This window comes from Neolamprologus brichardi, chromosome 22, assembly GCF_056152115.1.
Source record: "Neolamprologus brichardi isolate AB-2024 chromosome 22, ASM5615211v1, whole genome shotgun sequence".
Classification (NCBI taxonomy): Eukaryota; Metazoa; Chordata; class Actinopteri; order Cichliformes; family Cichlidae; genus Neolamprologus; species Neolamprologus brichardi.
This window is the reverse complement of record NC_142124.1, coordinates 14,774,701-14,788,958: the sequence shown is the minus strand read 5'-3', so window position 1 is coordinate 14,788,958 and position 14,258 is coordinate 14,774,701. Positions and strand designations below refer to the sequence as shown.

The following is a 14,258-nucleotide window of genomic DNA, read 5'->3' as shown; positions in this document are numbered from 1 at the left end:
TTTTCTGCCCTCTTCCTCCTGCTCATCGTCATTTAGTAGTGCACTACCATATAACACTTTTCAAACCAGTTTCCATGCCACATTCACACAGCGCTTTATTCTGAACACTGTGTATATCTATTACAAACACACCAGCGTATGCACTGGGGAGCATGTCTACATGCAGACCAGGGGAACCAGGGATTGAACCACTAACCTTCACATTAGTAGAACCTGCTCCAGACCTAAAACCAATATCAACCACTAAAGCGTTCTTTACAGCCCCTCCTCTGCTCGTCTTTATCATCATATTTATTATAACCAGCAGAAAACTGCACTTACCAACGATAATTTTTAGTTTATAATAGTTATTCAAAGTAATGACAGCAAGAAGCCAAAAGAACTAAACCACCCTGACACTGTGTCTTTGAATGCAATAGTGACCACACACATACACAAATCCACAACTACTTCAACTTTTTAAGCAGTCAATGCCTAAAAAGTTCTTAGATATGGATAAACATGCATGCATATAATGATTTAACACAGAAAGAAAAAAGAATTTGCATACAACAGCATGTTAAAAGCCTTACCATGGTATAGTCCTTCCATTTAATATTGAGAAGAGAAGAGAAGAGAAGAGAAGAGAAGAGAAGAGAAGAGAAGAGAAGAGAAGAGAAGAGAAGAGAAGAGAAGAGAAGAGATCCAATCTTCCTCTAAAGGACAGCTAAATTGGGAAAAGCCCCAGCTTCTGTGGTCTTTGGGCTAGCACTGTGCTAGCCAGCTAACTCTGTAATGATGGATAATGCCGACTTAAGCTCACAGCCTCCGCCTCCCCCCTCTACTACAAACCTCTACTACACTGACACACACAGATACACAGCAAGCAGCACGAGGAGTGGGACTCGAGTGGAGGGAAGAACCAAAGGAGGGAGGGAAAGCAGAGCAGTAGGCAGCCTATGGATGTGAAAGGGGGAGGGAGACGGAAGAGAGAAAAGAAGGAAGGAGGAGGAGACGTGGGTGTCTTTGTCCCCAGGAGAGTGAAGGAGGGGGGAGAGAGGGAGCCAGATGTACAGGAGATAGAGGCAAAACAAGTGAGGAGGGAAAGACATAAGAAATGATGTAATAACTGCAAGACGACATGAACAAAAAAAGGAGTAAAATGAGAGAAAACTGTGCAGAAATATCAATAAGAACAAACTGAAAAAAGATAATTGCAAAAAGACACAGCTGAGAATGACATAAGAGAGAAATGAATATGAATGTGTGTGCATTGCTTTCCCTTTGGCTATTCTGCCTCTGTCACACACATGCCCCCCCCCCCCCCCCCGTGGTGTTACTCAATTAGTCATAATGTAGTGTTTTCAACTCGACACCGTCCCGCAGAAATCATCCATCTTTGGAGCAGAAAAAAAAGAGACACGGGGACTTGCAGTCAGTTGTTCCACCGACTTTACACATTTAACCCAATTATACTGTAATCAACTTCCACGCAGAGACATAGAGGAGTATGAAGCCACCTCCTCATCCAAATGGGCTTAAACCAACGGATTACTTCATAAATCAAACTGGCATAATAGCAAAGGAGAACAAATGGGATATTAAAGTTTTGCAATTATAAGTTGATAAGATGTGCTTATTTTTTTGGTAGTTCTTTGAGATTTTCTATCAGGTTATTTGTATCCCGACATCACTGATCCTACGTCGCCCTTACGCCCAAAAACATGGACAAGAGACATGCGGGATTGTGTTTAAACTTTGATATAGTACGTGTCTGCAAAAACCTGCGCTCACATATTTGTTGGCACTCGCAAACCCTCACAGATCTTGGCAGACAATAAAATTTTAATCATGTGGAGCAGAAAGTGTAATTGAGGCTTTAGGCTTTACAACTAATAATCATGGAAATCTGCCTTAATTTTAAGATTTTACGCATTTGCACTTGATTTTCTGCCAGATACGCAGCGTGATGAAGCACCCCAAAACATCTGAATCAATAATAATAATGTCAAGTGCTATAATCAAACAGTCACGCTTGCAATAGTCTGCTGTCTCAGGACATGCCATTTATTTCCAGACTCAAAGAGACATTGCTTGAAGTTAAACTACTCAGGGCTATAAAAGATGTCAAGCTTAGTAAGTTTGTGCAAGCATGAACATCAGAAGTGACGCAGAAATCTGGTCCCTGGAACTTCTCTATATATGGCTGTTTTCCAAGTGCCATGAAATCAAAAGAGATTATCACTGATCCTTAATATTAAATCCACTATGTCACAGTATATTGTCACACTGGACACTCAGCAAAGTCTATGAACCGTGGCAGAGTCAAGCTCTCACACACGCACGCACACAAAATCAAGCAAACAGGCGGGCAGACAAGACGAGAGTTGCTCAGGAGTAAAGCAGATTAATGGGCCACTGGATTAGTGGGCCAAGATGTCACACAAAGACACACACACACACACACAGCCCTGCTCTGACTCTCATTTAGAAGGTGGCTCTAAGCTCGGTCCTTACATCTTTCTGGCTTGCTCAGTGCGGGCATCCTTTCTTTGCGAGGAGGTGTGCTAACATCACCCTCTAGTGGCAATGCATTTTCAAATAACCTGTCATACAAACAGATACACGCCTCGACATTAAAACCACCTGACTGTGATAGGTGTCAAAGTAACAACCATAAAAATGTCAGGACCTGATATTTCCACCCAATATATTGTCCAAGGGATCGTCTTTTCTTTGCCGTGCTCTCTCTCACCAAGGCGACCAACATTTTCGCAGCCATTCACGTAAAAATAAAACACGGGTTCTAACAGCAGGCCACCTTTTTCCACTGCCAATGTGGTTCCACTTTTCCAAAATAACAAACAAAAACAAAGGAAGCTCAATCTTCAATAGAAAGATAAGCAACAGACAACAAAACGGCCTCTCACGGTTTGGATAAATGTTAGTGCGACTGATGTGTTACAGATTTTATCTTGCAGGTGTAACACATAACTGCAAGATACCAGAGTTTTAAAAAGCCCAGAGCGTTATCTTTCCAGTTATATAGTTTCAAACTATAATATGGAGACTACTTGTTGTAGGCTGTTTTTACTCTAGTTCGGCTCATAACTAGCTAGCCTTTATGGTGTGGTCTACCTAAACTGCTGATACAACGCATTCATTTGTCCTGTGTGTAAAAGTTCAGGCAATTAAAATGTTTTCATTAAATCGCAAGTTGTTATTTGATGAAGTAAGTAGACTGTAGATGTTATCCAATACATAATGCTATTCAGCTAACTGTGGCAGTACTCACATGTTGGCATTTCAGGCTTCAACTTTCTCACCTCTCATATATTTTATATTTTTATATTATGAATTATTTCGTTTACTGAATTAATGGGTTTGCATCATGTGTTTGGAACTATATTTTAGATTTGTTGCTTTGCTTGTAGTCCATGTGCTGAAATGTTACGAGAACTTTTTAAGATCCAATGCAACTGTCAGCCACTCGAAACATGTTTAATGCTACAACGTTACTGTTAGATAATCAAATCACATTATGATTTGATTGGCAACCTTTAAAATTATATATTCACACCAATTTTTTTTTTTTTTAAATGTAAAAAAAATACTGTAGAATTATTTCTTTTGAAATCTATTAATTATAAATGACCAGTCATAGCCCACCTGCAGTACCTTCATGTCCCACTAGGGGCATGAAGCTCACAATTTGAGAATCCCTACTCGTGTTTTTTCCCTGCTTATTTTACCCTCTGGGTTTATAAGTGATGAAATGACCCCCTATTTAATGTCAACAGTCAAAACCCTTCAAATACATGTATCACCTCCAAATTTTTCCATATGATGACACAAAAGGAGCAGCTTTAGTGGTCTAATAAAGTGTGTTTTGTAGCCATTAAATGTCTATGATGCTGGATTTTATTCAGCAAAATGATCCCATCTGCTACAAGAAGAAAAAAAGGCTTTCCAAGTATTTTGTGCAATGCTACTGCTGATATAATGACAAAAACATTTTTCCAGACAAAGAAAGAGGGAGAGGCAGACAGCCTCCAAACAAGTCTTCAATGAACCTTTGTTACCGGAGTGCGCCTGCTGGTGACTAATCTCACAGACAGACACATATACATTGACCCACAAGCAGACATTGTGGGATCACACCCACATCTGACCTCAGCCACACTAATTTATGGTAGCATACCAGCCTCTGAGTGTGATGTCATACCTATGGCTTTCATCCAGGTGTTTCTTTGCTCATCATTGTGTGTTTCCCCTTATAATCCATCATGACTGTGCCTTTTTTATGTTTGTGTGTGGCTGTGCACGGATCTAGTGAACAAATGAGATCATATGATTGGCCAAACAGACACTGAAAACTGCTTTGGTCCTGTTCTCAGTGCATGTGTGGCTTTCACTGTAAAGGAAACTGAAGTTCTTGAGCTTACTTGAGCTTTAGGGATGTTGTTATGCATGTGTCAATATGAAGAGGAAAGCAAAGGGAGAATCATTTAAAAATAATAACCACACTACAGCAAACGTGTCTTGTAACACACACGATGAAGACATTATTTAATTGTTTAGCCATCTCATGCACATGCATTCTCTTAGCCAAAAATCAGACATAAAAAAGTTTAAAAATATTCATTACATCTGGATCTGTTAGTATTTAGGGCTTTTCCTGGATAGAAAACAAATGTTTTAGCCTGGGACCAAAAGAAAACCTCCAGCACTGTGATACAGATACAGCACTGTGCAAAAGTCTAGAGCCACCCCTCATTTCTTTATATTTTTTATGTCTAAGCAGACATCTAGTAGGCTTTCTTAGAGTTTTTTTTTGTTATTGTTGTTTTTTAAGGTGGATTTGAAGAATAGCTCTCTGGGATTTCTGAAGGTATTTCAATTTTTTTCCTTTGGACATTGGGTGCTTCATTTTTTAGTCCAGTTCGTGTACCTGATCATTTTCAGAGGAATGCTTTTTTGTTTGTTTTTTGTTATGCCACCAACAATTCAAGATTAACAAGGGTTACTGGCTCAAAGGATAAACTATTTTTGGGCGCTTTGTTACTAACACCCCCAAAACACATCATTTGTTCCCATTTCTTTAGCTGATTCTATGAAAAATGCCAATTATTCCACAGTTTGTCAGACATGAAAATTGTATTTTTGCACAAATGAAGGGCTAAAAATTGCCTAAGAGAGTTGAAAAATAAAGGTGGCCATCTGAAGATTACCATTTACAGTGAGTGCACTGCTCATCAGGAAACAACACACTTGTTTGGGACGTTCACATTCGCTTTCTAGAGAATTTTGAGACACTCTGCATGCCAGTATACTTAAAGACAGTTTCTGATGTTTAAACCAAACAGGTTTTTGTTTCCTTCCTGTAGACATAGTCACATTAGCTGTTCTCCCTGTTTCCAGTCAATCTGGTAATCCAAACCGCTTGCCAGAAACCCCATTTGTATTTAAAACGGCAGAGATGAGTATTATTAGTATTGATTTTCTCATGTAACTATCGACAACGATTTGCTTGAACGAAGAGGAAGTGGCGTCTGAAACATATCCCGAGATACCAGAGCAACGAACAACTGGACAAATAAACCCACACAGCAGGAGGTAAGAGGAACCCACCAATGTGAAGATAAACATCCTGCATATGAAGGTAAAAGAAGATATTTTGGTTGATGTTTAGTAGAAAAAAGGTCACGTTTTCTGCATTTATGCACAAACACAGAAAATGTTCTGTCTTCTCCACCCAGCTTTCTCCTCCTCCCACATCTTTTCTCTCCATCTATATGACAAAGCCCAACAATTACTTCTTTCTCTCTCCCCTTCTGACTCACTGCAGTGTAATTACACTGTTCGCTCAAACACCACACATACGCACACCAAGTGGGAGAGGGGCAACTGATTCACAATATCTGTGGTTTTAATTGTTATTTTCAACACTTCAGTTACAGCTCAGAGGAAAATTAAAGGAATGTGAGAACAGTTATTAGTTTTTCTCGAGTCGTTTTGGTTCAACTGTGCACACGCAGGCACACAAATACACACACATACACTCGCATCTCTACGCCAGAGGGAATCACTGCATTTCAGTTCAATTCATCACTAGCTGACATGCTGCACCAGTGACCTGCATGACCAAAGGTACCTCACTCCAAGTGTGTATGTATGTGTGTGAGACTGTCCTTGTGTGTGCATGCCCCAAGGAGGGACAAGTCATTAACTATGATGTCATTTCCTGCCATTGTAGCAAGTTTCAGCTGCAGCAAGAAAACTACACTTGGAGTGCAGTGCAAACGTAGACATACTAAAGCAAACATACTGAGATTCAGCCCTGTCAATAAACCGGTTCACTTGTACTGTGTAACATACACAATGTTTTTTATAATGGAGCATCCACACAAGAAACGACTAGCAGCAAACAGACAACATTTGATGTCAATGACATTCAGTTATGTATAGTAGCCAGCAGCAAAGCAAAGGGGAAGGATCCCGCATTAAACTTCTCTAAACTTTTAGAAGAGCCATTATAAGCAATTACAAATGGCAGTGACACTGACAGACACAGGAGCAGTCGTTAGCTACATTAGGATATCCACTAGTCACCAACTACCAGCTATAAAGTGACACACAGCGAGAACATCTTTTAGATGTGGACGGTGCTAAACATTTCTAAAACTCAGTCCAGATGACGATAAAACTGTCCATGGTCTTATGTTGTGGCTCCCTGTTTAAGTGTTGCCATGTCACGATCTGTTCACAGGATGCTTTGCTGAAGAATATGTGACAGCAGTCGTTTTCACACATGACTCCTGGAAAATGTCAAGGCAGGACACTGTTTGAAGCGCTCCTCTCTCACATGCAACACACAGCAGAAGACAGTCCAGTTCTCACTACTGAAAATATGCATGTTCTTATTGGGGGCAAAGCTGATTTGATAGAGCACACAGATGGCAGGGCACTGGACGCCCAATCAGTACCTTGAATGACTATTATGCTTAATTTATGCCACTGAGGTTGTGTAAATTGTTTACGAAGATTTTTAAAAACACAGAATGCAAAGCACAGACAGTGGCTACAGTTGACACTTCATTGTTTTTAACACTCGCCATCATGTGACAATAAACACTCTGAGTAGGTAGACGGGGAGTTCGAGGCTGCCCATGGATGCTACCACCACCGCTGCACCCTAATTTCCCCCCATTACCTGCACTACCAAAGAAAACAGCCACATTCAGACACCAGAGAGATGCTATGTTTGGGAGCAGGTAGGTTAAATACTATTTAATGATACCTTTGGCTGTTTCGGACATTGGCATTCTTATATCAACCTCTGTCAGAGAATTTGTAGAAAGGTTCAGGGCCACAGTATCTGTTAGCTGTTGGGGCTGATTTTCATAAGAAAATACCCACAGTCTTAAACAGATGGAATAATCAAGGCACTATTCCAACATCGACTTCCTTAAGATCAATATTCATAAATTTATAATAAAAAAAAAAATCCTCAACTTCACAGTATTGTGTTTTAATAACTAAAGAAATCCAGAACAATAGGGGAAATAATTAATCTTATAAGCAGACTGATGAGGAAAACATGACCAGAAATCAGTCACATCATAGCCACTAGTCAATAGTTGTTAACAGTGATTATATGAGTGTGTAAATCTGCGCAGGCAGAGATTTACACGCTCACACTCTGCTAAGACAATACACAAACCCATCCACATGCTTTCACATGTAGGTGGACGAAGGTGTCCCCCATCTGGGCATTATAAGCTTAGCAAACATACATTTTTAACCATGAGAATGTCCACACACTTTTCTCAAACCCAAGTTTTTAAGGGACTACAGAGACATTTCAAACTGACAAACGCAAGACAATTATCTGCATTTTCTTGAGCAATCTCAATCACGATCAAAGCAAAAAGCAACCCACAAACAAGGACGCACAACGACACACACATCAACACCAGCTGGAGTCTGAGTGGTGCTCCTGCTTCTGAGAGGAAGAGGGCGTTTTCCTTTGAGCTCCTGAGGGACACAGCATGCTTTAGGATGTACAGTAAGTGCTCTTAGTGTGTGTGTGGAGGGGTGTGGGGTCTGCTTCCTGAATGCAGCCAATCCACAAGTAAAGGGAATGACTGTTCTTTTCGTCTCCTGTGCAAACACTCCACACACACACACACACACACACTTATTTTCCTTCACAGCTAAAACCACATGCAGGATGCAAGGGAATAAGTTCCGCGAGAAGACAGAAGCTGAATTTACAGATTTGGGACACTTAAACACACACTTTTTCTTGTTTTTTATTATCCTGAGGTGAACTTGCAAATAGGAATCGTTGATTTGCGCAGGTTGTTTTGGAAAAGGAGTTTAGGCCTGCCACAGCTGCGTATATTTACACAGCAGGTACAAAGCAGCCAATCATTGGGAGGAAAACAAGAAAAAAAGAGGGCCACCCTGTCTGCTAGGAAAACAGTACAACTTATTCAAAAAGGACCAAACCAAGCAATGAAACAAGCACAGTTGCCAACGCCCCCCCTTCTCCTCAGATTACTTCATTAAGTCTTACTGATTCCTCGTGACACACGCACACTCTCATTCAGGAACTCTGCATACCTCAACATGCACAATGTGTGTCTGCAATGACTGCTATCGCTTATGAGTCGCACCACGTACTGCAATTTAAAAGACGCGAGACCGACAGCTTAGTTACCTTCTTGTCCTCCTGTTTTTGCAGTCGGCCTAGACTAAAACCGATTTTAGTGCAACACAAAGACGGTATGAAGAACCATTTCAAAACTCAGTACACACCCCACCACAACTAAAAAGAGTGCACAAACCTTGCAGGAGAGGAAAAGACAGTACAGCTCTCTGCAATGTGGTACACTGCTGCTGTAAGGTCTCTGAGTGTAGTCAAGTGTTTCTATAAATACAGGCCTCCTGCACTGCACCGCAATTTACACACACAGAAACACACACACACACCACTGCCACGCCTGTATTAGCCTGCTGTAGACCAGGCTGTAGAAGGTTCAGACCAGAGAAGGTGTAGCCATTTATTGGACTCTGTAAAAGTGCATTCAGTCATTTCAATAAAAAAAAGGAAAAAAAATGAAAGCAGTAACTTTTTATCAGCAGTCAAAGGTATAAATGCTGAGAGGCAACCTAAAGTGCCATATCAAGGAATTTCCCAGAGCCAGAGGAGGTTCAATATGTCAGATATTTTGAGAAAAACAACGTTGTTTTCCACTCGTTTCACATACTGAGTGTAATGACATGTTTCTACTTGAGATAATGGATTTGGTCTTATGATGCCAAATTAGTAGACAGCAGCTAGACTCTATCGCCGCATGTCTCAAGCAAGCATGACTGGAAAGAATTTTAATGTAATCAAATCGGACCGATTTCACATCTGACCCACTCACGTGTTATCTTCCTCCCAAATATCCACAAAAACTGATTGTGGTAGATACCGATTTCCAGCTTAAGACCACTATTCAAGTGGTTAAGCACTTAGGTCATGGTGAGAGAGCTGAATGAATGCAGCTGGAGTCTAAGTGAATACAAGCCCACTGGGTGGATAAGCTGCTTGGCAAAGAGGTCTCATTCACAATCAAACTTGAGGAAAATTTATTTAACAGCCAATTGCGTATGATATTATGAACTAAATGTGCATCTGACAAGCTTTAAAACTATCCTGTTGCGGTGTAGGAGGTAGTGCCTGCAGGATGTCGTCCCGGCAACGACTTTTATCTCATCAGAAGAGCCATTATTCAAATACCAGGAATGTACAATGTGAATAAGTAAATCAGTTTGTCAGTAAAAGAGGACAGAAATGAATTTAAAGAATCAAAATATTCAAAGTATTTGTAATGTAACTGCAATTTAGAGCCCTGGGTCTTATTAGTACATAATTCAGAGCTTCAGATTGAAAAATATTCATATGCAGGACTGCACGCTTATTAGTATACTGTTGGTTTAAAGCTTGAGTGGCCTCAGGATACTTTAATTCATTAGCATTTTCTTGCATGTGAAATATGAAGGATTGGCAAGCTCAGCACTGCAGCTCTTTCACACTTGGGAACATAAAGAACGGAGTATGCTGTTTTTGAGGTGATTCACTTGCATTTGACAGTTTGTCCAACTTTACACTGACTGCTTATGCCCCTATTATATATACACACATAGCGTCCATATATAATGACTGTTCATAATAGAGGGGCAAAATTAATCTTCGTGAATTTTCCATGGATTTAACTGGTCATTTCTTCATGAACTCTCTGAGAAGTCCCCAGAAGCCCAAAAAAGGTTACAAGTCAATACAATGCTCTCAAATATCTTATTTTCTCTGATTAACAACCATCAAAACGAACACTTTTCAATTTAAAGCTACATAAAGTTAAAAGAAAACGAGCAAATCCCATATGTAAGATAAAAATAAGACACAACTTGGCACTTAGATTGAGGGAAAAGCCTGAAACTGTTTATCAAAAAATAATTGTCATTCAGTAAAGTAATCAATGAATGGCTGTATATTCCTGCATAGCTCTTGGCCTTCTGCCCTTGTTATGCTGCATTAGCTTATTGGTTAAAAGGGTCGTGTCACATCAGATCTTAAATCTTATAAAATAAGACTCGTGTGGCCAATAAACATTGAAAAAAACTTACTATTATGAATTTCTCCACTATTACAGGAGGAAACGAAACATAAGTATTCTTTTAAGGTGGAAAGTATGTGAGCTCAGTTAAGTTCGGTCAATCAAGGTAAAGCAGCAGCTGAATCCGGGAGAATGACGAGAAACAAATGCGTAAAGTAATTATGGAGATAAATGTAGGTTAATCCGGTTCAACTATTTACCGTAACTTACACTCTACATTCACTCCATGTGACCGAGGCGACGAGTTTGGTGGCAGTAGGTCACATTTATTTTCCAACTTAGCGAAAGGTAAACTATGTCCTAGTTACGGTGCCCTAAAGCTAAGCTAACTTATCCGGTACTTCCCAAATAATAAGTGAGTACATTAGTCCAAATACTTGGGGCAGGGAAACAGCTAGCGCCAGCCAGGACTGAACGGTAACCCAACTGCATCTCCCGTAATATCTTTTAGCTTTGGAAATAATCCCCCCAAAACACAACATCACTCACGCTGACTTGTTCCAGGTGACGTCCGAGAGGTTTGAGTTGATTTTACCGGCGACAGAAGCTGTGAAGGGTCGGTAAATATTCCGTTATTTTCACTTGTAGAGCTGGAAGGACTTTCAGATAGCGTTTTTTTCGCTCCTGCCCGTTTCCCCCTTCTCGCTCTCCCTCTCGTCGCCTGTTCCTGCTTCCCCTCTCCACATCCAGCATTCCAATATGGCTGCTTCTGGGAGAGAAAAAGAGAAAGAGGGGGGAGAGCGAGGGGAGGAAAAGCCTGCCCGCAGGCACACAAAACACAAACCAGCAACTCATGAATGAATGAATGTGTAGATACTTAAAATCTTACAAATGTAGCCGCTTTGTTGTATCCAAGTTTAGAACATTTAGCGCGTCCCTTAACTTAATTGCGTAGTAACTCGTAGTAACAATGTAACAAATTCCACTTTGGATGTCCTACACTTAAAAAACTGTATTAATGACAAAAACATCAGAATGTAAATGTAAATGTTAATAAGCCCCTATGAAAGCAGAAGTTTTGGCAGTTTGTTGATCTGTGTGTATACACAATCAGCATTGATATTATAGAAGCGACTATTGGCGCTCATCAGTCTGGGAAGGGTTATAATGCCATTTGAAGTCAACAACTTTTCGTCACAGACAGATGATGACCTGATCCAAGATCAGTATAAGATAAATAACATCAACATTGAGTTGTGAGTTTAGCGCAGGTACTCTTCTAAAGTCCATGAAAATAATGCAGTTGAAAATTAACACAGCACATCCCCTTTAAGGTAGCAAATGTCATTATCATTATAAAGAATGGGCCCTTCCACACGTACATGCATTTGTGCTAATGTAGATAGCCAGTAGATAAGATTCCCTAAACAGCACCCACTTTACATAATAATGCAGTATTTCCACAGACACCTCAAAACCAACAACTAACTCCTGTGAAAGAATGCCAAGCAGGGTATTTGAGACCATTTGTTTGAGAAAGACAAACAAAAAGAGAAAAAAACCTTGGTGCAGGAATACAAGCACAATATAAACCAGACTAGTCAGCCCATCTTTAAACTCCGATACTAGAGAATTTTGTAAACTGTTACAAATTTACAGTGAAATCTACAGCTGATGTGGAGGAATCTGGAGCCTTTTTTTCCTCGGAGATCTGGGCTATAATCCCGGTGCCCACATTGCCTCTGCAATAGGTGTTGGCTGTTGACTGTATACGCATGTGTCTGCTTGGCAAATAATACAGTGTCAGGGCCTGCTGATTCATTAATCAAACCTAACAAGATTTGGCCAATTAGTCTTTCTTATCATGCCAGTACTTCACTTCAATGAGCGTCTTGCTTTTATACACAGGGTCACACACGACATCTGCTGGTCAGTGATTGTTATTACACTTTATTTGGGATTTTATATAGGTTTTGAATTTCAGTACAGTATATTTAGCTTTAATTTATATTTCATAAGTTTTATGTTCTCTCACTTGTGGTTTACAGTGACTTCTGGATCTGAAAGGAAAAAAAAAAGTTGTTTCTTTAGCCATAAAAGCGAATCTATGATTGAAAGGTGGTCCAATACGGACGATTCACGCAAAATAAACCACGGAGCTCTAAAGTGGAATGAATAGAGGTTCTGGTAATTCCATATAATAGTAAGCGCTCTTTATGTATGCAAGTAATTCAGAAAGCTTCTTGTTATGTGAAATGAACGACCGACGAGGTGGCACATTGAGAAAATATACGCAAGGTATTTACACACAAACACGTACATAGTAAGAGCTTTGTTTCACTTTTGCTTTGCTAAAGTTAGAATTTGTACTTTGCTCATATGAAAGCCGTCTCTCCGCCGTTACTGATTTACAGTGTGTGATAATATTCGCTTCAAAAGTGTGTGCCGTGACCCGGATTCGAACCGGGGTTGCTGCGGCCACAACGCAGAGTACTAACCACTATACGATCACGGCTGGCCACCCAAGAGAGTTGATCGTAGGAATGGTGTGACATATAGTGAGACATCGTCACCCCGACATTAAAAAAGAAGTTTAGGAGTCGTTTTAGACCCTTCAAACTGAAGTGTGCGGTTTCGGGTCCAGATGAACAGAATCAACTTTTGAAGAGTTTCGGGTGGAAGTTCATTAGTGTGTAACTTGCTTTCATGCTCCAATGGATTGTAAACGTGTTTTGGTTTGTGATTTATCTTTTCTTTCTTTATTTCTATTATGAATTTAACAAAGATGTTCCTTAAATTTACTCAAGAAAACGCTTATAGATTATGGATAAAATGCCGTGACCCGGATTCGAACCGGGGTTGCTGCGGCCACAACGCAGAGTACTAACCACTATACGATCACGGCACGCCACCTCTGAAGGTAAAGAATGACTGTCACCGCAGTGTTCAGAACCTGCAGACTGATTTCTGGACTGCATCGTCGTCTCGGATTTCTACAAGTTTGGCTCAGCACTTTGTTGCCATGTGTCATTGCTACAGGAAGTTCTGTAGCTGTAAGGATAAATTCACGTTTGCAAGTTCAGTGGTAAAACAAACAAACATACAAAACCCAACAATAAATTTTTTTTTTGACAAGCAGGTGATTGCTTGGCATACAACGATGCAGGTCTGTTGCTCTGTCTCGAGTTTGGGGTGTGTTAGCATACGTGCGTCATGGATAATAACCGCAAGACTGTTTCCAATAATTACCTTTATCTCTCCGATGGGCTCACTGGTCAGACTCACAGGCCGTTTTAAGTTCTGCTTTCAGTTTCAGTTTCTGTTTTTTACAGATAAATAGCCACTCTATGACACGAAGGAAAAGCAGACTTGATAGAAGATAAATTATCTCATCGTCAATGAGCAAGTGAGAAAGTTGGGACTTCACTGTCAAGGTTTACATTCACATATATCTAACACAATTGCCTACACGCTTAGATAAATAGTGGATTTAATTTTTAAAATAGCATTCAAAATGCCACGTGGCCTCACAATTTGAGTCAAGTACTGGTCTAAGTTACGTGATGAAGAGGCCTCTTCTACATGAAAATGGGGAGATCAGTGCAGCCCAGTTCCTCTGTTAGATGGTCATGTCTATACTTGGGTCATAGTGAATGCACTTGCCTGGAA

At 40.3% G+C, this 14,258-nt stretch overlaps 1 protein-coding gene and 2 non-coding genes across 4 annotated transcripts in view; all 3 read right to left on the bottom strand.

Annotated features, from left to right (window-relative positions):
- The window catches only part of ptk2aa (protein tyrosine kinase 2aa), a 63,279-nt gene extending 52,039 nt beyond the window's left edge, over window positions 1-11,240 (bottom strand). The window contains exon 1 of one of the 2 annotated variants that reach the window (XM_087834666.1): window positions 11,139-11,240. Coding sequence is in view for 1 of the 2 variants with exons in the window: in XM_087834665.1 (XP_087690791.1) it covers window positions 573-591 (19 nt within the window). In the remaining variant the exon portion in view is untranslated. Of the gene's footprint in view, window positions 1-572; window positions 889-11,138 lie in introns of those variants that run through there. The other variant, XM_087834665.1, reaches the window with a different exon arrangement.
- A 1,792-nt stretch (window positions 11,241-13,032) lies between these two features.
- trnah-gug (transfer RNA histidin (anticodon GUG)) lies at window positions 13,033-13,104 on the bottom strand. The gene has a single exon. It is a non-coding gene; the product is annotated as a tRNA-His (tRNA).
- Window positions 13,105-13,422: 318 nt separating this feature from the next.
- On the bottom strand, window positions 13,423-13,494 carry trnah-gug (transfer RNA histidin (anticodon GUG)). Its single transcript has one exon. It is a non-coding gene; the product is annotated as a tRNA-His (tRNA).
- Between the last annotated feature and the right edge of the window lie 764 nt (window positions 13,495-14,258).